The sequence below is a fragment of the Corvus brachyrhynchos genome, unplaced genomic scaffold, assembly GCF_000691975.1.
Source record: "Corvus brachyrhynchos isolate BGI_N302 unplaced genomic scaffold, ASM69197v1 scaffold91, whole genome shotgun sequence".
Taxonomy (NCBI): Eukaryota; Metazoa; Chordata; class Aves; order Passeriformes; family Corvidae; genus Corvus; species Corvus brachyrhynchos.
In genome coordinates this window covers 2,597,615-2,621,660 of record NW_008236442.1, presented here as the reverse complement: position 1 = coordinate 2,621,660, position 24,046 = coordinate 2,597,615, and the positions used below count along the sequence as shown (strand labels likewise).

The window sequence follows — 24,046 nt, the reverse complement described above, 5'->3', positions numbered from 1 at the left end:
ACAGCTAAATCTGCAGTGGTCTGCCCCTGCTCTGAGGCTGACTCACTATTTTATAGTGCCCTTGCTCCACCCCAGTCCGCCCACGGACCGCCCATGGCACACCCCTTTGGTTCTAAGTGATTGGTGCTTTCTTTTTGACAGATTATCTCTGTCTACCAATAGCTCGTCGTTGTCGGGGGGTAGTAGCAGCTGGAGGAAGAGTGGTAACATGTCCTTATTAAGATTCAGGTTGCCATGGAGCTTACTTACAGACCAACTGCTAAAGGTCTAAAACTGGCTGTTGGCTGTTAGAAACTGGGGTTTGGAGCTGGTTCTGAGCAGAGTAGAAACCCTTAAAATAAAATATTAAAATACATCCAACACATCTTAAAACATTTGCAAAAGTATACAGAGAACATGAGAAAAACAACTTTTTTTTTTAAGGTTGGAAAGGGAATTTTAACTGGGACACTTTTAACTAGGGGATTTTAACTGGAACTGGTGCAGATAAACTGCTTTGAACAAGTGAAAGCACTAATAGCAGAACTTGATATTTGTACCTGGACTGATGGGTGAACATTAACACTCAATTAAAGTTGTGTAACCCAAAATTAACTTATCAAAACACTTAACATGCAAAGACCAAGCTAATTAGGGAGTTCATGTATGACACATTTCAATTACAATGCATGAGTGTCCATAAGTTGCTGACACAATTCATTCTTTAATTCAAATTCCAAGGCCTCTTGATGTACTGTTAATCAAATATTTGGGGTTTGTCATCTGGCGGGTTGAAAAATCAATAGTGACTATGAAGTATTTGAGTATTTACAAGAGATGTACTGACTGTTTCAACAAGGACCTACCACATTTTTCCAGTGCTTCTCCTTTCTGATTTGCATCAATTTTGTCTGCAGCAACATGTTGCCTGGAGTTGTGACTGGTAATCATCGTGTTTCTGAGATAGCTTTGATCATGTGCTCATAGAGGATTTTGTGAACAATCTATTTAATTCCATATGATCAGAATAGTCCCAAATGAAAGGAGCAATGCATTAATCACTGTACCATTTACCTTGGCTTTAATTTGTTGATATTTTTCCTTTTTAAGTAGAAATTTTTCTTTATGCTGTTTAAGTAGTGTTTCACTCTTAGTTTTGCAACAAAACTGAGGAGAGCATTTTTCTTTATTGGCATGAGCAGCAATTTTCACTCTTTTTAAAGTGTTTCTGGTGAATTACATACAATAGAGCAGATTTAAACACACACAAATTTCTTTTTGGGCTACTTAATGAAAGTCCTTGGGGGTTTAGGTACACTTCTAATTTGGATCAAATCTGGAACTAGTCAGAAAGTTGTAGAGCAAAGAGATTTTCTTGATACATTACTTTGGTTACGTTATAAATTTTTCATCCAGGTTGTGTTTAATTCTGAACAGAACCAGCATTCCCGGAAATTCCAGGGAACAGCCTGCTGGTTTTTCTGTTAGGTACAATATAGGAGGTTTTGGGTGTCCTGAAGCAAAGTCTTGAAACATTGCCCAGTTGTTTGTGGAAACAATTAAATTCATAGGCTCAAGTTGAGGGACTAATTCAACAGCGTTTGCCAGTTTGCAACTGGCAGAGGATTATAAATGAGTGTATCTGTCAGCTGCAGACACTGAAGACAAACGACAAAGTGAAACTTTGATAATGAATGTTTTATTATCTGTTGTTATTCAAGAATCATTCTTGCTGACTTCATGGATTATAAAGTTAAATTGTTTCTCTGCCTTTCCCACTTCTCTTCCACACCAAGGTAAACTAGTTTGTGATACTGTACATGAGTTACAGGTATCTAAACAAAATCATTGATTCTTAAGTTTCTGTATTAAATTTCTGAAGCAATCTCGCATTAAGTGTCTAAGAAATTTGGTGTTTTGTTAGTTCAAGGTTACCTATAATGGAAAAGGTCTTTCAGACGGAGGTGGCATCATGGTGTTCTAGTCTAGGTCTTGGCACATCTTCCATGTCCTTAACTGTATGTGTTGTAGCTTTTTGTTAGTTTATTTTACCAGCAGAAGTTTTTTTGTCTGTCAAAGATGTCACTTGGTCAATATGACTGCTTATTACTTTTATTCTATTTGAATGTACTGAGATTGTAAAGATCTTGTGCATTTACTTTTCCTATTGAAGTGGAGAAAAAAGCCTGCAAATGCTGCCATTACGTTCAGCACTGTATTCAAGCAGCGGATTATATTTCTGGTCTAGTTTGGATTCATACAATATTCCTACAAACAATTTAGTCTTTTCCCATGAGGAATATGGTTTCCTCTGTCTTCATATTGACTCCTAATTGTTGGTATTTCAGAAGATTAAAGTCAGGTCTTACAGGGAGTGCAAATCATACAGCCTTTCAGATCTAAACATCTTGTTGATACAGAAAGCAAACTGTTCTTGCAAATTATTTAAGCCTGAAATTAAATAAATTCTACTGAGTATTTTTTCATTTCTGAAACTCAGCCTTTATGCTTTCAAAATAAGATGGGATTTTAAGCAATGACAACTTTTCACAGCTTAAGAGTTACCTTATTTTTGCAGAATTAGTCTTAACCCATGGCCTTTAACATTTACCCACTCAGGCAGGCATTTTTCAATTAATAAGAGGGGTGGCACCTTAGCAGTGAATACAGACAGGGAAGCCTGCAATTAATAGATAACAAGAAACAATAGTTTTAATAGCCCATGATTGAGCGTATTTAATAAGTAAGGAGATTTTCTCACTTTAAACAAAGAGTAAGTGAATGTGTATGGGATTAGCAGTTTGCATCAGGGGAATGCCATTGTCTGGGATGAAAAGAGCTGCACATCTGTAGATAGTTGATAATTCAGATAATTATTCATTTATGTGTAGCTGACTATTTCATAATAAGAGGGGATACAAGTTTGGGGGTTTATTTTTTCTGACTTAGATGGGGAAATGATTAATTACAGAGCTGTATTTCATGTGAAGTTGTGAATAAATATGTTTAGCATTCATATGGTTGTTTACAAACAGGAAACCCACACCGCTTGCCAACAGTTTGATTAAAAACAAAAACCATTCAATTCATCACTAATTCTCTGTAGGAAAGATCTTTGCATTTGTGTAGTTTGGCATTTTATAATTAAATTCTTTTAAAACATTTTAATTAGGCAGAAGTAAACCAGAGTCCTTTTGTGTGCTTGTAGTAAGCACTCAAAGGTGTCACTGAGGTGAGAGCTGTTGAGAGTGCTGAAGGGTATCTTGGCTATGAAGACTGCTCAGCTTGAGGTTTGTAGTGTGTGTCCACACTTCGTTGGGAGATGGCTTTATCAAATCAAATAATGAATCCAAGAAACCCTTTTTCAGTTCAAGTTCCTCGATTATGTGTTGGTTCCCCAAAGTGTGGTAGAAATCTTTGGGCTGACATCTCACAGAAATGTATTTGTGATGTTTTCCATGCAAAAAAGAACTGTCTGAAACAGGGACTTGTAGCAAAGCAGTTCGGTCATCACCTGGCAGGACAGAATCTAGGCAGGACCCTATGCTGTTGATGCTTGAAAAAAGAAAAGGTGGGAATAGCATGGATCTGTAGGAACAAGCCCAGAGGAGGGCCACAAAGAGGATCTGCGTGCTGAAGCATCCCTGCTATGAACACGGGCTAAGAGAGCTGGGGTTGTTCAGCCTGGAGAAGAGGAGGCTCCAGGGAGACCTTAGAGCACCTTCCAGTGCCTAAAGGGGCTCCAAGAGAGCTGGAGAGGGACTTTCTCCAAGGGCCTGGAGTGACAGAACAAGGGGGAATGGCTTTAAATTGGAAAATGGTACATTTAGATCAGATACAAGAAATTACTTTTTCCCGGTGAGGGTGGTGCGGCCCTGGCACGGGTTGCCCAGAGAAGCTGTGGCTGCCCCATCTCTGGAAGTGTCCAAGGCCTGGTTGGTGATGCTTTGAGCAACCTGGGATTCCTACCTTGTTCCTACCCAAGGCAGAGGGTTGGAATGAGATGACCTTTAAGTTCCCTTCCAACCCAAGCCATTCTATGAATGAGATTATGGTGGGCCATTAAAGGCCTTGGAAGCGAAGTCAAGGCTGTCCTGGTTAATCAGCCCTGCTATTGCAGACTGTGGCTCAGCATGAAACACCCACTTGGAAATGTTTTTATGTAATCTCCTTTTTATGTAATTCCTCTTTAGCCACTACTGTGCATAAGTACTTAAAAAGTAATTAACAGAAACTACATGCAATGCATGCATTAAGCTGTTTCTGCCTGCATTCATTTCCTTGGTTATAACCATTTGCGTTGTTTTCTTTTGAAATACGGACTTTCAAGTCACTTCTACAGTCTAGCCCAGATCACAAAGTTTGTCTTGGTGCTGTGTGTATTGGAAAACAAGATGTGTTTCTCAGATGAGGAAATAGATTCTAACAATGGGAATTTTTTCTTTTTGTGAATCATCCAGCAGGAAATTAAAAAAAATGTCACCATGAGAAGATATAAATGTACAATTTCGCTTTTATGCTCTCAAATTGTAGAATAAATAATCTGCTTTGGATGTACTTGCTTATCTGATTTTGAGATTAAAAGGTATGAGACACTGCTGGACTTGTGTGCTTAGCATTAAATATTGCTATGAATTTTGCACTATATTAAGGCTCTGAATTAATTTTTATTTGGGAGTTGCCTCTTTGTATCTTTGGAAACCTCACCAAGGAACTACATTCAAGTTGCTGATACCCAGCAGAAAATCTGTATTTAGAAAAAGTGCTACTGAAGCCAAGTGACAGCTTTTGGCTGTGTGAAATGTGGTTGGTTGTATAACTGAGTATTTGCTGGCTATTTGTTTGTTTTCATCATACTTAGTTTCAAGTGTTATGAGAGCATACATTTGAGGCTTGTTCTGACTTTTTTTTTAATTTAATGTGGGAGTTTTAAATCCTGATAAGCTTTTTCCAATTCTCATTGAAGATAACAAGTCTAGGAGAGCCATTTTTTGAGATAGATATTTTCCTTGACCATACTGCAAAATCACTTGTAAAGCAAGGGAATATGTTTAACAGGGACACCTACAATTCCATGTGCTGTTCTGTACAGAACTGGGGTGAGATATAAGAAGCAGCCTGTGATTTACATGCATCTCCTGTTAATTTTAATGTGCTGGACTCCCCATGGTTGCCTCGAGCATCTCAACCTTGATTAATCTAAAGTTAAGTTCCGTTGTGCTGGCTTATCAGTGATTGTTTTAGGCTCACTCCATCTGTTTCTTAATGTAGCTCTATAACTTCTTTCACAGTTCAGATTTGCTGATTATATCACTTTGGGGTTGTGGCTAAAACATTCAGTTCTGGTTTTATTTCAAGATGCTTTGATAAACTTGTGAAAAGTGGATGGGAGATTATTATCGAATAATTATTTCTCTGAAGGTGATTCCCTTTTTAATGCAGAAAATGGGTGAAAAAAGTTCAGTGAAGACGATAGGTTCAATTATTAGGAAGAGTGAAGTGACATCACTGATTTGTACTTGTCAAAGATTCAGGCCAGTCTTTTCCCCCTTGCTTTAAGGAAAAAATGTTAAGTTGCATTTTATGTTTTTGCAAGTAGCAAGACAGTCCAAAAAAGTATGTAGAACCACTTTGGTTGAACCACTCAGGTTGAACTCCTGAGTCATCCCATTTTGCAATAATACAATTCTTAGCTTAGCATCCTATTTGTGGGGATGTTATTACTGGCCATTAATTTTTAAACTGTCACTTTTTTTTTTAGTTTAAATTACTTTATCTAAACCTTGCAGAAGATAAAGATCATTATCTGTCTTTCAGGAGTCCTGTCCAGAGCTGAATGTCTTTAATATACAATGCCAGAGTGGACAGCCTTTGGAAGAGGCATTTCTGGAACAAAAATTCTCACTAATGTTGAGGCGGAAGCAAGTCCTGCTGGTCACTGACTGCTGGTGACCACTGGGAAAAGTGTGAGCTGCTGGGTGGTCAGGGAGTGTTGCAGGCTGAATTTAGCAAGGTGGGAGGAGAATGTCCTAATTCTACTTAGTCTGTGTTCCATCTGGAGCTTGGTATGTCCCAGGAACAAGCTCCTGTCCTCTGGTTGAGCACCAGAGGCTGGATGAAGCAAGAGGAAGAGGGCACATAAGCTCTTCTTAAGCTTGTTCCACATGTGGACAAAGTCATAGGCATTAATTTCTGTTCCCATCTTCTGACTGGGACTCGATCCTTGAAAGGATAGGAAAGAGCAAGGAATTAATTGTATTAAAATAAAAGGAGAAGAAATCAAAATCACAAATCACTTGTCCAGTGCCACATTCCTGATTGATGCTAAGTGGTAACTGCTGAGATTAGACAGCTTTGTAATCAGTGAAACTGATAAAGTTTCACTGATTACATATGACTCAGACATGCAACTATTTTGTGATTTGATTTGGAGAAGGGTTGCACTGATATATTAAAGAAATGTAAGCTGTGTTTTACTGAAAGAATGTAACTGCATTGAGTAAGGTTTGGATCTGTCTTGATCTGATCTGTTTTCTCCAGCAGTAGCCAGAGGCAGGTAAAGAGGAGCACAGGGCGAGGACAAGTGTCTGAGGATGCTTCCTAGTGATCTTTGATATCCTTGTATTTACAAGTCTTTGGTGGTTTTCTTTCCAGGAATTTGTTGCTGTATATTCTCAGCTCATGTAAGCTTTTGACAACCAATATCCTGTGGCAGCATTTCAGACTATAACTGTATGCTGTATTTGAAAATAACAGTAAAGGGACCCCTTTTGTATTTTGACCATCTCATTACAAGAGCTAAGGACTAAGAAATAAAACTACCTGGAGGCAGGCACAAAATGGTTGCACCTGGTTCCCTTTTTCCCCTGCTGGTTTCAGTCTTGGCTCTGAATCCTCCTTCTGTTTCCTTTGCTAAGATGGAAAGTTGTGGTATATTTAGAATATTCTGTGTACAAAGCTTGTCCAGTGTCTTTATCACTCTTCTAAGTACCTTTCTGAGTTTTACTAGTTCTGCTTTGGTTTACTACATGTTAAAAGTGAGCTGATTTTTATGTGGTAGTAATTTGGAACCTAATGAGCACAGCAATTCACATTTTTGATGACTACAATGTTACTGTAAAAGAACGTGTTTTAATTATTTGGAGATTTCAGATGTGTCTATGCAGTTCAGTACCCATGACAATGCATTTTTATACTTTAATTAAGCTTCTTGAAGTACAGAAGTCCTTTTTAAAAGTTTTCATTGTCTCAGTAAGAAGAGCAACCTGACCTAGATAGGAGCTTCTATAGCATTTCATTCTCTTCTGCATGTGGAGTAGAAGTTAGGGATGTTTCTCAGGTGACAAAAAGGAACATCCCAAGTCTTCCTAGAGCACAAGAATAACTGTTCTTCATCTCTCTTCTCCCTTGTGATGGGTACTTTTACTTAGTACTTTGATACTCCAAATAAACACAGTAGTATTTGTATTTCTAAAGAGGAAATAAAGATAGGTTCTGGTGACTTTCCATTTTGGGAAATAAATTTCACTAGTGAACCTCAAATATTATTCACATCAAGATTTCAGATCTTAGTGGGGCTTTGGTTTTCAGTGGTTTGGTTTTGGTTTTTTTCTTGGATGAATTATGAAGTAACTCTTTGTTAGGAGCAAGGCACATTCCAGCTGGAATTGGGAAGAAGTCAAATGAGTAGGGAGAGAGAAGGCACACTTTGAGATGTCTCCAAACTGATAATACATTCATTTTTAACTGGCTCTTGAAGTAAACACAAAGTCTTGTACAGAAAGTCATCAAATCAACAGCTCTGTTTAGTCAAGCCTTGTTGTGGGTATTTGTGAATGTGCCATTTACTGGCTTTGCTAATCTGCCAGGTGTTTGTCACACACCACAACACACCATCCAGTGTAGCTCACTCTTTGAACAATTCATCTGGCAGCAGCCCACGATGTGGATTCTGTCCTGCACCAGCTCCAATTCGTCATGTACCCATGCTCTCCAGGTGCTGCCTCTTTTGAGGAATACTGCACATTTTTAGTTCAAACAATTCAAACTTGTCTGACCTTTTTTGCCTTTTAACACACCATAAAGAATGATGAAACTGTACACAGAGGCACCCCAGGGCAGACCATGTTGCTGAAATAACAAGGACACGTTGCTACCTCCTGTGTCACATGCGTCAATAATGATGACACTGCCACGTTATTTTTCAGAAAGCTGATTATTGTTTAGCAAAAATCTAATTGAAACTTCAGACAGTAAAAACATTAGAGAAGGTGTATGATGTGCCTCTGAGAAATTAATCTGAAGTGCAGAGGCAAAATTCTGAAAATATTGGATCAATTTTTATAGACTTTCGCTGTTGTGGAAGAACTACTTGCAGTCATGCTGCTGTATAAACTGTCTTGGATGAGTGGGTTTGGAGGGTGTCTATAACTTATCATGCTAATATGGAACAGTCAATATGAGTTCCCTGAGTATTTAATGACCAACGTGTACTGCTTGTGCCTAAAGAGGGGTGGCGTGGGTGCGTCTTGGTTTTGCTGGATTAATATCCTCCAAATCAGGCCCAAACATGCAACTGCCCTTAGTTCTGGGTGCACAAAGAGGAATTTAAGGGCATTCTGAAATACTGCACTCTCATCTGACACACAAGGACTGTGACATGTGTTTTTTCAGTCTTGCAATATGTGGTTGTGCAGATTGTTCTGAAGTCTGCACTGCTCATCCAGGGCTGATCACATTGAAGCTCAGATACTTGAATGAGAGTCAGAACAAATTTATTCCAAATATCCATGATCTGGTAGAAAATCCTGCCATATTTGCACCAAAAATACAATTGTTCTAGCGACTACCTGCTGCATTATGTCCCCAAAACAATGCTAAAGGCTATTGTTCTGGTTCTCAAGTATACTTCAGAATGGTTCTTTGTGGTCTCAACATTTTATTTTCCCTCTCTTTATTATTTTCCCTTATTATCATAAATAAGGATTATATTAGGAGCTGGTTGTGCTTCCTATCAGGGAAAGAACATGCCTGCATGGTTGCAGGCACTTGTCTGCTCTGCCTGGATCACAAGGTGGGATTAATTAACTCTGCTCTGTGTTAATGTGGGGGATGTGGCTTCTGGACAGGACTGAGGCCTGGCCGAGTGGCAGCACAGGCATAGGAAGCATGGGATGGTTTTCAGCTTCCTAAACACATCTCAAATGTGATCCCCTAATAAGAGATGCAGAGGAATGATGGATTATCGTGATAGATGTGTTTGTGCCAGGGCTCAGGGTGGGCACAGTGTGTGTCCTGCAGATGAGGAAACGTTCCCAGAACAGGCTTGGTGTGAGACTTGTCACTGAAATTCATTGAAAAGGAGATTCCTGAGATCACATGGCTGCCTGCCAAGGTATTTTGGAATTTGAAGGAGGCTGTGTGTCCGGAATTGGAATATTTCTGTTCCCAAAACATGCACTCCTTGGAGTGGGCAAAGGAATGTCTCTGGGGACTGTTTCCACTGTGGTACTGTGATGTGTAATTTGCCAGTCCTCATTTCATCTCATTCCCTTAATGAGCTCAGATCCCTTTATTTTTATTCTTGCATCAATGCTACAGAGAATTAAGACAAAATCCCACAGCAGGGATGTTCCTGGTGGTCCATTCTGGGAGGTATCTTTGGCATTGAAGAGTACCAGAGCTGTCCCTGCTCCAGACCCCTTCTGGCCTGCCTGTTTTTCATACCCCAAGGAAGGGCCACAGTCTGGATCTGGTCAGTTAGCAGAGGATTGTTGCTGAATTGTTTTCAAACCAGCAAAAGCCAATAAATTCATATCCTGTTCTAGGTCCTGAATTTGCTGTAAGCAAGAAGGACTGAAGACTGTAGGCTGGCTGTTTTAGCACACCAGAACCTGGAACTACAAAGTTTTTTCTCTGCAAAAATGTGGTATTTGGGACTCTTAGCATGGCACTAAAGGAGTTGCATTTCAAAAAGGCCTTCCTCCAGTGCCAGCCAGGTACTGCCCTCTCACCTGCCATCCAAGAATAGGGCTTCACATACAGCAGTGGGATGTGGCAGAACCAGGTATTTTCTCTCAGTGAGATTTGCATTGCTCAGGAATCTCTTGAATACAGACCAAAAATTAGCTTTGAACAAAATCCTTAATCTGCTTTTCCTGCAGAGCAGTTGGTGCCCCCAGACAGAACAATCTGAATTGTGTTTTGGAGGTTCATCAGAGTTCTTTTCCTGCCATGGCTACAGGGTGCATTACTAGTGAATTTTAAACCTTGACCTGTTTTAGAATAGTGCAAGACATTCAAAATTGCATTGTATCAGTATTTCTTCACCTGACTGCAAGTGTTCTTGCTTTGCTGTTCATTGATTCAACCTCTTTAAATTTATCACTTTCAGACTTTTAAAGTTCCATCACAAAGAGGCAGAATGATATTTTGCATAATATTTATAAAGCAAAATCATATAGTTTGGCTTTAAGTAGAATCTATAACTCTGCTCTCCTCTCCAAAGAGATTTTTATATTCCTTTTCCACATTGAATTGCACTGTCCTCTAGTGGGCGTTTTAAGCAAATGTTTTTGTGTTTGTGAATCTTTCGTACTGCTCAGATACAGAAAGCTTAATCTTTATTTTCAAATGAACCATAAATGTTGGCTGATAGAAAAAGATAGAGGATTAGAGTAGTATTTCAAAACTGAATAAGAAAATGTTACATTTGACCTGTGGTCCAAGCTGTAATAATACAGAGATATATGAAAACGTTTACATCTGATTTATCAGTTGGAGCAGAAGGATAAAGAGTAAAGATGCAAGTGTACGGCATCTGTCTTTTATTACATTTTATTACTTTGTATTGAGAATTGGAGATAATCTGCTTCTTTCAAATTGAAACAAATTTGGTAAACTATGAATGAATGAATGTTAAAGACCAGTTAACTAATAGGAAGGATTAAATGCACTGTATTAGATTCAAAGTGAAGAACTATGTATCCCATTTTACCCAGTAGTTTGTTTTTTTCTTAATATTGCTATCTACCTCTTAAAAGGCAATGCCCTTCTTTTAACTGAGATTCCCTGGGATGTGAGGTGTCAAATAGCTCTGAAAATCAGAATGGGATACAAAGTTTTACGTGACAGTGATTGTCAGGCTTCTGGATGTTTGCAGTACTGGTTGTCTGGATCCAGCTGTAGGTGACAGCACTTTTACTTTCCTTCCATGGGCTGGGAATGCATCTGGATCTTCAGTGCTTTTGTCCCAGCATCCAGCAGTGTGAGCTTCCCCCCAGTCTGTGACATGTTTGAGTGATTTGAGATATCATCCTTCCACTGGTGTTTTTTCTGTTGAAGGAAGGCAGAAACAAATGCCTGGCAGTGAGCTGCCAACCTGCTTTTCTTACTTATTTCCTGGCAACTTAATGACTTCATTTGGTAAAAGAAGATGCTTTTGTAGACACAAAATATGACTCTGCTGACCAGAAAGACTGGGAGACACGATGCATGCTTTAACCTCAAAAAATGCTAGGAGCCTGCAGGCAGGAGCATGGTTGCCAGCTGTACCATGCAAACTCACTATCTTCCACATAGATGTGCCCTGTGGCATCCTGGAGAAGAAAACTTGACTAATATAATCTGCTTCGTACTGCCTGGGTACACTTCCAGCCGATGAAGGAGAAGTGGTTAATGAATTAATTCAGTTTGCTTGAAATAAAAGGTGTTTTTTTTCAGACTTCAATCAGACAAACCATGAGCACGTCCTTTGCTAGTGTAGCTTTTAATGTGCTGCAGATGTAGTTTTACTGACAGTTGCTGAATAGCTTGTTTTCATCTGAACTACATGGATTGAACTTCAAAGTCACAATTTCCAGCAAGGTCAGAGATTATATTGGTGATTTTATAATATTTATACTTCACTCTCTGAATGCTCATGCACCTGTGTGCACATATAAAGGAAAAGATGTGTACAAAGTCTCAAGGCACGCATGGGACACTGAACAATTGGAAACTGTTGCAAGTCTTTGATGTCATCAGATGAGATAATGTGGGGAGGGTAGTGAAAGAGGTTCTCAAACATACACGAGCAGAAACTAGGCGCAGGAGAGGAGTGTTTATGTGCTGGGAGGGAGAGGGAAAGCAGGACAACTTCTTTATGAGGCTGCCCATGTTTGGGTCTTCTCCCCGTGCTGATGGACCCCAGCCAAAGTTAAACTGCATCCATGCTTGGGTGTCTGCTTTATGTGAGATTCAGAGCTCTGCCTTGGAGGAAGTACCTGTTGGTGCTGCAGCACGTTGTAATCCTACACCTGTTGGAGTTGTTCTGTGGTAACAGCAAAGGTGGAAAATGAAAAGAGGAACAGCAGCTTGCCAGTGCCAAGCTTTTGTCCTCTCTCTTTTTGTGTGCAGAGCTGGTGTGGTTGGTGCAGGCTCGGAAGGTCAGTAGAGGTGAAAGCAGTGGCTGCAGCCAGCCAGACATCCCCAGTATGGATTTATAGATGGGCTGTGGGAAAGGTGAAATGCTTTACAGTGCTGCCTCTGCTCATCCTAAAGTGTGTGATGATCACATCTCGGTGTGCATTTCATTAAGGCTGGGGACATTTTTATAGAAAATAATAATAAGAAGAGAATATAGTAAATGCACATACACTCTATCTGATTTTAGAAAGCAGCCAGCTATGCAGAAGCTGCTTCTGCTCTACCTAAAATGCCCTTAGTTTTGTGGAACCTGGCAGCCTTGTGGATCGTATTGGTGATCCAGTACAATTCTAGCACTAATCTCCTAACACCATTACTTTGGTTAGTACACAGTTACATTTATTTGCAGTGTGGGGGTTTTTTTTGTTGCCAAACATTCAAAGTAGAATTGCAGGCTTTGTCAAGGCTGACTTTACCAAAAAGTGACTGGAAATTAAAACTGTTAGTTTTATTAATGAAGTAACATAGATTTTATATAGATATAGCTATACATAAATATATCTACTTTTATATACAGAGAAAATACTCTTTGTGTGCCTGCATATCTGTTCATACAGCACTTAGGAGCTGTGGGATTAATGGCTGGTCCAGTATTTGCAATGATTTAATACAATATCTAACATGAAGATAGTGATACTGCAGCACTCAATTTCTATCCCTTTGGCTTCCCAGCATTGGTGCTGTGGCCTGGAAGACTGCGGGGTTTTACCAACATTGGTGGTGATGTTTCCATGCCATTGTGGGTTCCCTTATTTCTCCAGAGGAATCCATGATCACTTGCAAGTACATTTGATGGGGATTTCACATCTGTCAGTTGTTTTGCTGCATTAAAAAAGTTTGACCCATGGATATGCAACTATCTTTTTTTTCCTTGATAATGTTGCTGAAATACAAAAAGCATTTATAAGGCATTCTGGTAGGTAAAAATGGTTATTAGAGTAATGATATTATTTAGTAACCTGTCTTGTATGCAGGCAGTTTGCCTTCTTCTTATGTCTAGTAGTCCACAGGCATTAGATGCTGAGCATGTGGCTATATAATGGTTCTGATATGCTACAGGAGGTTTATTTTTCTCATAGACTTAAGTAATACAGAGATAGTGCATTCTCTGTGCACATGAAACACTGAAAGCCTCTTCATCCATCTACTGTGTCTGAATGCTAAAGTTCTTTCAGCTGGAAATGCAGGATCTAGTCAGGCTACAGAAGCATATATAAACAATGTTTACAGATTTCAGCAGAGTTAAAGTGAATCTCAGCATCATTTGAACTGATCTTCTGGTTTATTTGGAAGATTACGATAAAACCCAAGATCGAATTCTCTACCTGATTCAGTTTCTTATTGATTGAACCCTTTTAGACTCCTCTCTAATTTAACAGTGTATTTTTATTAAAGCCAAGCACACAAACATCAATTATCCAAGCTGCATCTAATTTCCTTCATTTTTTTTTTCCTTTTGCTGCCAATGGATTAGAAGACATGATTAGAATTCAGCTTGAAAGCTGAAAAGCAGATCCCTAAATGAAAAAGTCTGCGCTAGGAATTAAAATATCCGTAGTGGGCATAAAATCCTCCTCCTTATCTCTAATAATGTAAACACACTTGGTTAAGTTGAGCTGTCACATGTCTGGTGCAATGTCCCTGAATTAGGAGGATGTATTAGAAAGGGTGGAGTGGTGTCTGTGGCGTGTCCCACTGTTAGAATCCATCACCAGGGTATTTTAACACCAAAGTGTTTTGCATAGAGGTATCTCTGCCATAAGGGTTCATGGGATAAGAGTTGGAAGAGCTCCGTTTTTTCTCTTAGATTTTACTTCCTATCACCAGGAATGTTTGTGTGTGCACAAGCAATGGGAACATAGAAGGGGCCTTCTAAGGTTTTGCTCTTGTAGCTTCTGCAGAGTTAAGGATTTTATAACGCAAAGGTGAAATAAATAACTGCAATGGCATCACCAACTTAAGATCCAGAAAACCATTACCTGGTAAATGCATGCATTTAACATGACAAGAAAGTATCTAAACTATAAGGAAGAGTTATAAAATCAATTAAATTGTATGTTCTTGTTTGACCTGTGCTCTGCCTGGGATGAGGAGGCCATACCATGAGCCATACATGGGCTCCATGAACTGAAAATGCACTGGATCATCTTTTGGGCAACTTGGTCTAGTGAAAGGTGTCCCTGTCTTATGGGAAGTAAAGCATTTGTTGACATGTTTTGTTTTCCTTGTGTACTGTGGATGGCAGTATTACTACCAGTGCTGAACTCTGTGTGTGTGAGTGCACATCACAGGAGTTAATTGTCACATTTTGTCTGTGGAGAAATATGAAACCTGATTGTGCAGAGCTATAAACGTGCATGACCTCAGGGAATTTTCCTGGTGCTGGTATGAGCCTGGCTACCTGGAGATGGTCAAAGTGAATGCCCTCCTCTGGTGCAGTGAGTTGAGCATAATTGCAGCTGACATCATGCACCAGTGCAATGCAGTGATATTTCATTCCTTCAGACCTAATCCCTTCTTTATCTTATCAGGTTTTGAGTCAACACAGTTCTGGCAAAGCTTGTTTGTGACACCAAGTGACACAGTGTCACCCAGCTTCTTGTAGGGCACCCCAAATGCAGATTAGCCCCACTGTGGAATGGGAAACAGCTGGGCTGCATCCCTATGGTGTCCTCCTCAACATGATGAGACATGGTTGGAAGACTGGAATATGGGCTTGGGTTAATCTTTTGCTACCTTACCAAGTGGAAAGAAATCATATTTAATATCTTTTATGTATTAATGTCTTGTATGTTGTGAAGGGCAATTTAATTGTGAATTGGGTGGAGAAACTGCAGTTTCCAGAAACTGATGAATAGCGGTTTTTTGAGGTTATCAGTTAACCTGCTGTAATGAATGCTCTTCATTACATGCCTCTCCTTGTTAATTAGAAGGGATTTTTCCTCCTCTTTATCAAGTCAGGGCAAGTGTATTACCTTTTTCTCTGTAGTGCTTGTGATAAAGTGAAGATCCAGATTGTTTTGTGAAGTGTCCTCATGAATATTTCATTGCATGTGCATCACACATTCACACCCTGTGTTTTCTGAGCTCCAACCTCTGATGATTATTCAACACATTTTAAAAATAATCAAACTATAGATTGTTTAAGGTCTTTTTATTTATATTTATAGGTAGAAATTCCCTTTGTTTTTGTAGAATACTTTGTTTATGACATTAATTACCATGCCAGTTTAGACCAAGACAATTAATCACTGCTGCACACTGGAGCAACAATAGACTCAGACTCAGGTTCTCTGAGTGCAGAGGTGAAGCTTGTACCATCCATAAATGAGAACCTGCCAGACAGAGGGGAATTGGTACCCTGGTTTGGATCTTTGACCTGTGTTTATTTAAAAAACAAAGTCAAAACAAAACATAAACAAGCCCCCACTTATTTCCTCCTTGGTTTCTCTCCTACAGGTTGAAGCAATCCTTGTAAACATATTTGGTGGGATTGTGAACTGTGCCATTATAGCCAATGGTATCACCAAAGCCTGCCAAGAGCTCGAGCTGAAAGTACCTCTGGTGGTCAGACTGGAAGGTGAGTGCTACTGGATTGAGACCAAAATCATCCCTCATGTGCCCAGTAATCAATTTGGGATTTCTTCCATATCAAAGTGATACACAGAAAAGACTCCACAACTTGAAAGTTGCAAAGTAGGTATGTTTTAATCAGCTGAGGTGCATGGGGGAATCTTTCCTCCAAAGACATGTGCATCTTCAGCAGCTCTTGGCTTGGTGTTTACGTGGTTACAAACTACATATGCATCAGAGTACACAATACACCTATACATATTCATTGCCTGTCCCCGCTTCATATTACAATTAGCTCTAAAGTCATTAACATATCGGTGCGCTTGCTCAGTGCTGCCTGCTGCTCGCGGGCCGGGGTCTCTGGGATGAAGTAAAGATCTTCCTCAGATGAAGTAAGTAGTTCTCCTCGGGTTGAACTTTTTACCTCACCTTCTTGCGCAGACTCCTTGTGTTCCTGGCCCAAGGCCAGACCTCAGAGCTGGCTCAGGCTGGTTTCAGGGTCCAAAAGCAGGATCTTTGGTCATGGTTTCTTCTCCTTGTCAATGGTCTTGGATCCTCCCCTTATCCTCCCTTACATCCTTCCCTTTGCCTGGCAAGCACAATGAGTGTTAAGCAAGCGATATAAATTGTTTAGCAAGCAGCTGCAAAATGTAGCAATACTAGCAATACCGTGGTCAGTAGTTAACTCTTAAAATTCTAAGCCCCCTGTATCAAAAGCACTAAACAGATTGGTCCCTCGCAGTGAGAATATGTCCAATTCTTCAGCCACAGCACAACCTGAAGTCAATAAACTCATATTTCCTCATCTATGGTCCTTGATGGCATTGGAAGCAATGAAATTTTGCAATGGAAACATTGTGAGTTTGCCTGTAAGATTTGCAATGCAAATAGGAATTATTTTGATGCAAGTTTATGTTTACTGGAAGGTATTTATGTTTCAATTTTTTATTTTTTTTTTACTGAATGCAATTCCGTTATTGCTAAACAGTATAGTTTTCTTACGTTTACACCAGTGCCATAATTAAAAGACAGATGTTAGAAACAGTATTTGTAGGAGAGATATTACTGTAACATGTTCGTCTGCCCAATCCAGCTAAAATCCATTAAAAACCAGAAGATTTGGTAATGGTAAGGAATATTTTATCTTTAGTGCATCCAGCATTGTTTCACAAGAAACAAAAAAGCCATAGGGAGGGGAGGACAAGCACTCTTTGGCAGTTACAGACTTTAATGGCAGTGGGTGTGGAGTTCTGCCTCTAATTTCTGAGAAGTGCCCTGAAGGAGGGAGAGTCTTCTGCCATTGAGTGAAAAGTGCCTTGATTGCAATCAGCACACAACCCTGGTAAGCTGAAAATATTTCTTTTTGGCCAAGTAGGTTTGGAAAACAGAGAGATTTCTGGGTGAGTTTTAAGGCCTCTTACTCAAACCCATCCATATTCAGGTTTGTGTGTGTGTAAAGAGCATAAAATGTCCTGTCACTCAGCATTCATGATGAACGGAGGAAATGCATCCCTTTATGGACCTGAGATGCAATACTGAGGTGGTTTTTCACACTGTGATAGAAGGGGGAGGAAAATATGTTCTGAACACTTCAGGCTTTTTCCTTTTCAAAACTTCCCCTCACCAGGATTCCTGAGGATGCATGCAGAGTGCCCATGGAGCCCTTTGGTTAGGGGGACGCTCGTTTTATGTTTCAGGAGAAAGCAGAGCTTTCCCCTCCCTCATTCTCATGCTACGCTGCACATGCTGGCACGAACTTCTGTTGTGGTGAGTGCAGGGAAGTTTAAATACTCTAAAATGGATTTTAGAAACAAATTGTGAACATTTTCTTTGGATGATGCAGCACTAGTCAACACCTTAAGAGACTGCATAAAAAGTTTAATATGGATGAAGGAGAGACTGATGGATGTTGCTTAGAAGCAGAAAAGTTTCATTATATTAAATCTCATTGTTTATCAGCTCTAGGCAATGTTGTTTCACTTTTTGTCATAGCAAAAAAACTTTTCCTGTCTTTCACAGCTGGGAAAAAGTTTATCCGTCAGATCTGCAAGACTTCTCAACTGCTGTAACTGCTCCTTTTTAAGTGAAGATACTGAAAAAGCCATTAGTTTTTCCTATGAACAAGATGTTTCTGTTGTGATTTTTGAAACTGTTGTAAGAGAAACAAGAGGAGCAACTTGCTTATTTTAAACTACAGTCTGCTGGGTCTGCCACTGCATTTGCTTGGCCTTTCTCCAGTAATCTTGATGATTCCATGATTGTACAGAAGAGTGAAAGCCTTGCAGAGGTGCCTGTTCCTCTTGTGCCTGCGACCTTTGAGTCATTTGCTGCTCTATCCACAGAGACCAAAGCTGAATCTTCAGAGTGTCAAATGCAGATTTAAATGCAAACATCTTTGGGTTACCATCTTCCCAGGATTGCTCACTCTTTGCTAGGTCTGTAATAATGTTTCTCCTAGACTGGTTGCTGACTCTGAAAATGGCAGTACCACATTTTCTTTAGGAAGCTCTCTCAGAGAATAATGCAGCAAACTCCCGCTTTTGCATAATCTTTATCTCAAAAGTTTTTTTAATTCCTCCTCTTATTCCTCGTGTTCATCCTAAACAAAGAGCTATGATGCTTACAACCTTCAGCTGTTGTACTTTGGAACTGTTAACGAGTCACTGCTGCTTTCTCTGCCTCCTTAATCACCTAACCAAGCAATGCATGTATGTTTGGTCCTTTTAATCTTTCCTCAGAAATCAATCCCTCTGGATCCTTAATCGTCTTCATTGTTCTTTGAACTCACACCAGGTTATTTAAACTTATAAGGATTTTGAATTAATAATGAGTACTGTGGAAGTAATCAGACTACCCAAGACTTTTTAAAATGTCACTGATGACATTTTACAGTTCAAAAGGAGAAAAAGGAACAAGCACTCTTTTGGGTTTCCGTTTTGAACATTTTCCCAACAGAAGGTTTGTGATTATTCCCATAAATCTAACAGATTTGTGACCTGCACTTTAAAGACTCTTTGCCCACATGCACTGTACTACAAGTGTCTTGATGACTAGAGTTTTAATCAGTCAAATCTGTCTTGATTTAGTAGGATTCTGTGGACAAATCTTTGTTCTCAGTTGTATAATAATTACAAGCCGTTTTACCAGTGGATAAAGAAAGGATTACTCTCCTCTTTGAAAATGGTAACTTTATAATTGCATATGTTTGCTTGACTTATCAGTAGAGAACTCACCAGCTGAGACACAGGATTATTTTTTAAAAAGCTCATGGACAAGTGGAGAAACCACATATTCCAGATTTCATCTTCTACAGATAGAAAAGTAACTGCTGCTGAGTTTATGCAGGATTTTTTTCCCTTTAAAATGTAATACACTTCAGTTAAGTTTTGTGAAAACTGACAGGAGTGCTGAAGGGAAGCCAAACCTTGCTTCTCATTTATGTAGCTCAGAATTAGATGAAAAGAGGGAAGAATAAAAAATAATTGTGAATTAGAGATCTGCTCCTATGCTGGAAATTTTACATCCTCTCTCTTTCAAAAAATGAGTTCTTTCCTTCTCTGGTCATAGAACAAGAAGAACTGGGAGGGATCATAACTACTTAATATGTTGAAAGTCAAGTAGAAACAACTTGGGTTTTATTCACATCTGAATGCAAATTTTTTCATATTTTTCATTCATGTGATTAGTGACCTTGTGTGTTCTTCAGAATCTAAAATTTTCTAGTTATCTTCAGAAATCTTTTACACACAAGTGAAATTTTGCTCCAGCTTGTGTATCTTGTTTGCAAGTATGGTTTAGTATGTATGCGTGATTTTTTGATTTTTAGTATCCCAAATTGCCTGTCAAGAGGGAAGAATGGGATATTGCAAAGTCACAACTTCATTCAGATCAGACATCTTGGGCTTAAACATTCAGCACAAATTTAAATGTGCCCTTCCTTGTTAGGATGTAAACATGAGGCAGAGGGAAAGATTAAAATATTCTTTGGGGAAAGTGTAAGGTAGAAAAGGGCAAATGGAGCGGACAGAATAGAAAGAGTTTAATTGTCTCTTACAGGTAGGCAGTGGAAGTTGGTTTATTCTTGACTGCAGAGCCAACAGGTGTAAGATGTGTAAGCCACCAAAACTTTGTATGTTCCCTACCTAAAGGTTACTAATTAAAGCTTGTCACCAGCCAAACCTCAAATCAAATGTTGTTGACAGAAGGTAAACGGTGATAAACTTCAAACCTTATTCTCCAATACCTGTCTTTGGGACCTGAGAGGCCACGAGTTTCCAGCTTGTGGGCTGACAGGACTGGCATAGCCTGGATCCACGCCAGGGGGAGATTTGGTTCTGTGCACTCAGCAGTGCAGCATGCCAAAGCTGGACCCTTGCTATGGATACTGTAACATGGGCACAACCTGCTCATGTCACCAGTAATTTTTGACATTCTGCATATTGTGAAATTTTTTGACATAGCAGAATGTTTTGGGTCGATCAGAGTATTTTTTATATTATTCATCTATTTGTTAGCACATACCAAATGTATATAACTGTGTCTTACGCCCTTATACCTTATTTACCTGAACAGCCAGAAGTTGCATTGCAGAATCCTGCATCCTCTCTGACCATCAGCATTACACAGTGATAATTTAGCCTGGTCCTGATGGGTTTATGACAGTGCAAGTGAATAAGGATCCAAATTCTGCATATGGAGTATGACTGGGCGTGTTTTATTTGTTTGATTTTCATTCAACCTCTCACAATGTGTGCTTGTGTGATCTTACCTCTGGTAGAGACATGCTTAGACAGAATATTTATTATTGGGATTTTTTTGGTAATGAGTTGAATACATTTGCTTTGCTACTGATAGCAGAGATTTCAGGTCCACAGAAGTGTAAATGTGAGAGATTGCATTTACACAGACTGAGAGTTTGTTCCAGAACCCAGGTTTCATCAGGAGGATGTTTAGATTTAAAAGCCTGAAGGTACATGCCGATAAAATTACATCTTTCCAGGTTTTCCATGGAGTGTTGTTGACAGTAATATGTGTCAGAAGACAAAAGCTTCTTTTTCTAATTAGAAAGCCATTCTCTTCATAGAATCCAGTTTAAAAAAAAACCACACACACACAAAAAAACCCCAAACAATATAACCCAGCAACAACAAAAGCCCCACAGCCTCCAGCCCTGTGAATTTTCATCTTTTCTCAGTTGGCTGCAGGGTAGGTAAAGGGCAGATTATTCTGATAGCCTGGATATGGGATTCTGTTTACAGTTCTCTGACACCATCCAGTGGCAGGAGGTTAATGCTGGAATAGTGGGATTCTTTATTTGTTTTTTTTAACATGTTGCAACAAGATGCTATTCTTTGTAGATACATAAATGTTTCCAGCATTTTCTGAATGTTTAATTTTAAATCTTTTACCTCTGCTATTAGCAGGCTCATTATAACTTCCATATTCTCCACATAGCTAAAATAGTTAATCACAATGAGATAAAAGGCTATCACTAAAAAAAAAAAGAAAATTATAGCAAAGGAAATGCTTGCTGAAAAGTGTGTTTAGTTGTATGGCCTGCCTATAAAAGTGTTTTATTTAAGAAATACAAAATGTACTCATACTCTTTTGACTGCAGTAAGAATTTTTTTTTTCAGCTTTCATCATTTCATTTCCCTGCATAAACTCCCTCTCCCTTCTCAGGGGCCTGTGTTTTGTATTGATTTTGTAATGCATGTTAGACAAGTGGTGTGGAGAGCAATCAATGCAGTGCAGAACAGATCCAACATATTGTTCCCTCTCTGACCTGTTAGTAAATTAATATTGGCCACTTAGTGAAGAGCAAAAGTTAGTTTTAAATACATGGCTATCACAAACAGCACAACATTTTTTCTCTGTTGGAAAATTTCCAGGAAAATTTCCCTCTTTCCATTTTTTTCTCCTCACAACACTTTGTCTTGTAGAATCCTATTTGAGAGATCAGTACAATCACGACTGTTTCAAATGTTTATCACACTTGTATCTAAATAAAAGACAAAACCTTCAAGGCTTGTTGGGAATCACTGTATGAATGTGAGGGACTCAACAGAGAAGAGAACCTTGGGAATGGCTCCTGCCTTCCCTGTGCAGTGCTGGGCTGACAAGTAGCAGCCTCCACATTATGTTATATAGGATGATTGAACAAAAATCAAATATTATGTTCTCTTTTTGCCCATAATATTATTTTTTTTCTGTAGAAAAAGTTCTGTACAGTTCTGGGTGTTGCTGAGCAACCAAATCCCCCTTCTGTCAAAGATTTGAGATGTCTTTGACCTTCCTACACAAACCCTACAGCGTGTCCTCTGCTCAACAAGGGGAAGCATGACCTGGGCTGCCAGTGCCTTTGCAGAAGGAGTAGATGGGGTCCCACATTTCTCTTCCTGACTCCTGCCTCTCCCATCACAAAGTGCTGTGATAGGGATGTCTTTGGTCCATTTTAGCACCAGGAGTGGGAATCCTGACTTGAGCATGCTGATGAAACAGGCTTTTGAAATGCTCTGCTTCTGTTGTACCATTTCAGATGTTTTATGAAGTCTGCCCAAGAAAAAAAAAAATCATCCTTTAAAATGAGCATTCTGGAAGTTGCACAGTAAAGAGTATGCCTCTTGCCTGGTTAATAATTAAGGATGTAATTAGTATATAGCTCCAAATATAATTAAAATTCATTTTGCTAGGTCTAGGAATTACAAAGTAATTAAGCATTTTGACATGGCAAATGAACAAGGAACATGACATGGAGAAGGAGGACAGAAATTATTTTAACGAGGATCGGCTCTGGGTCCTTGTGTTTGTGACTAGTGTGTGATCCCAAAGTGGATTCTGCTTCCTCAGTAGGCTATGTGGCTCCAGGTTCTTCTGTGGTGCAGAGCATAGCAGTGATCAAAAGTTTCACTTGGCTTTGCTGGGAAAGCTCTGGTGAATTCAGATTTTCTGTTAGTCTTAGTTTTCCAAAAAGAATGAGATAGAGTAAACGGGAAGGTGATGCTCTTGTCTTTTAGACAAGTTTGAGAAGTGGGGAAAATGTATTTTCCTGAAATATCTTGTTCAGCTTTGGATTTTTTTCCTTCCCTGTGCTTTAGTCTATTGATTGAAGTTGAGCTTTTTCCATGCAAAATGGAGCCCCTGTGCTGTGTGACCATACATTCTCCTTGAGGTGGGGTGGACGTGGTGCTCAGGGTTTATTGGTGGACTTGGCAGTGCTGGGTTTCCAGTCATACTCAAAGATCTTAAGGGTCTTTTCCAACCTAAATGTTTCTGTGATTATAATAATATACTGCAGCAGAGGGGAGGGAATGGTGTCATGCTGAATACTTCAGAGACCTTTGTATTCCCTGTTTTTAGGAAAAATGCAAAAGCATATTCAAGAGCAGCTTAAACCCAATTATATTTTCAGGATTACCCAAATCTTTGCCTTTCAACAGCCCATTTTGCAGCTTTCAGTTGTCACAGGTGAATTTTAGTTATTGTTCACTCACTGATGAGCTGTAACTGATTGTGGCTAATAAATGCCATTAATAGAGCCTGGTACGTGGTCCATTATCCACTGCTCTTGTTGGATGTTCCTGATGACTCTGGGGGATGCTGCATTGACCCTCTAATCTTCACAAAGCCCCTGTTGTGCACACAAGTGCCATTATCAGATTGCATTGTCTGTCACGATTGTCATTGGAATTATGAGCTCCTTCTTCTCAGCCCAGTCTAAGGCACTTGTTTAATCTGTTGCTAAACTGAAATGATGTGTAGTTTGAAGCATTATCTGATTTTTCAGAGATGTGCTAGGAGATGTTCATTAATATTCATTAATATTAATTACTAATTCTATTCAGTGTTCTTTTTTAGGAACAAATGTCCACGAAGCCCAGCGTATTCTGAGTGAAAGTGGCCTCCCCATCACATCTGCCAATGACCTTGAGGATGCAGCAAAGAAGGCAGTGGCAAGTGTGGCCAAAAAATAACGCCTTGAAGATTATTCTCATGGAAAGTACTTGTGTTTCACAAGGCATCATTCCTG

The 24,046-nt window shown here is 39.4% G+C and overlaps 1 protein-coding gene across 2 annotated transcripts in view; it reads left to right on the top strand.

Annotated features, from left to right (window-relative positions):
• SUCLG2 (succinate-CoA ligase GDP-forming beta subunit) overlaps positions 1–24,046 on the top strand; it is a 95,805-nt gene that overhangs the window by 69,461 nt on the left and 2,298 nt on the right. Inside the window, exons 10-11 of one of the 2 annotated variants that reach the window (XM_008643593.2) lie at positions 15,904–16,024; positions 23,875–24,041. In XM_008643593.2, coding sequence (XP_008641815.2) covers positions 15,904–16,024; positions 23,875–23,990 — 237 coding nt within the window. In that variant the 3' untranslated portion in view covers positions 23,991–24,041. Of the gene's footprint in view, positions 1–15,903; positions 16,025–23,861; positions 24,042–24,046 lie in introns of those variants that run through there. The other variant, XM_017747206.1, reaches the window with a different exon arrangement.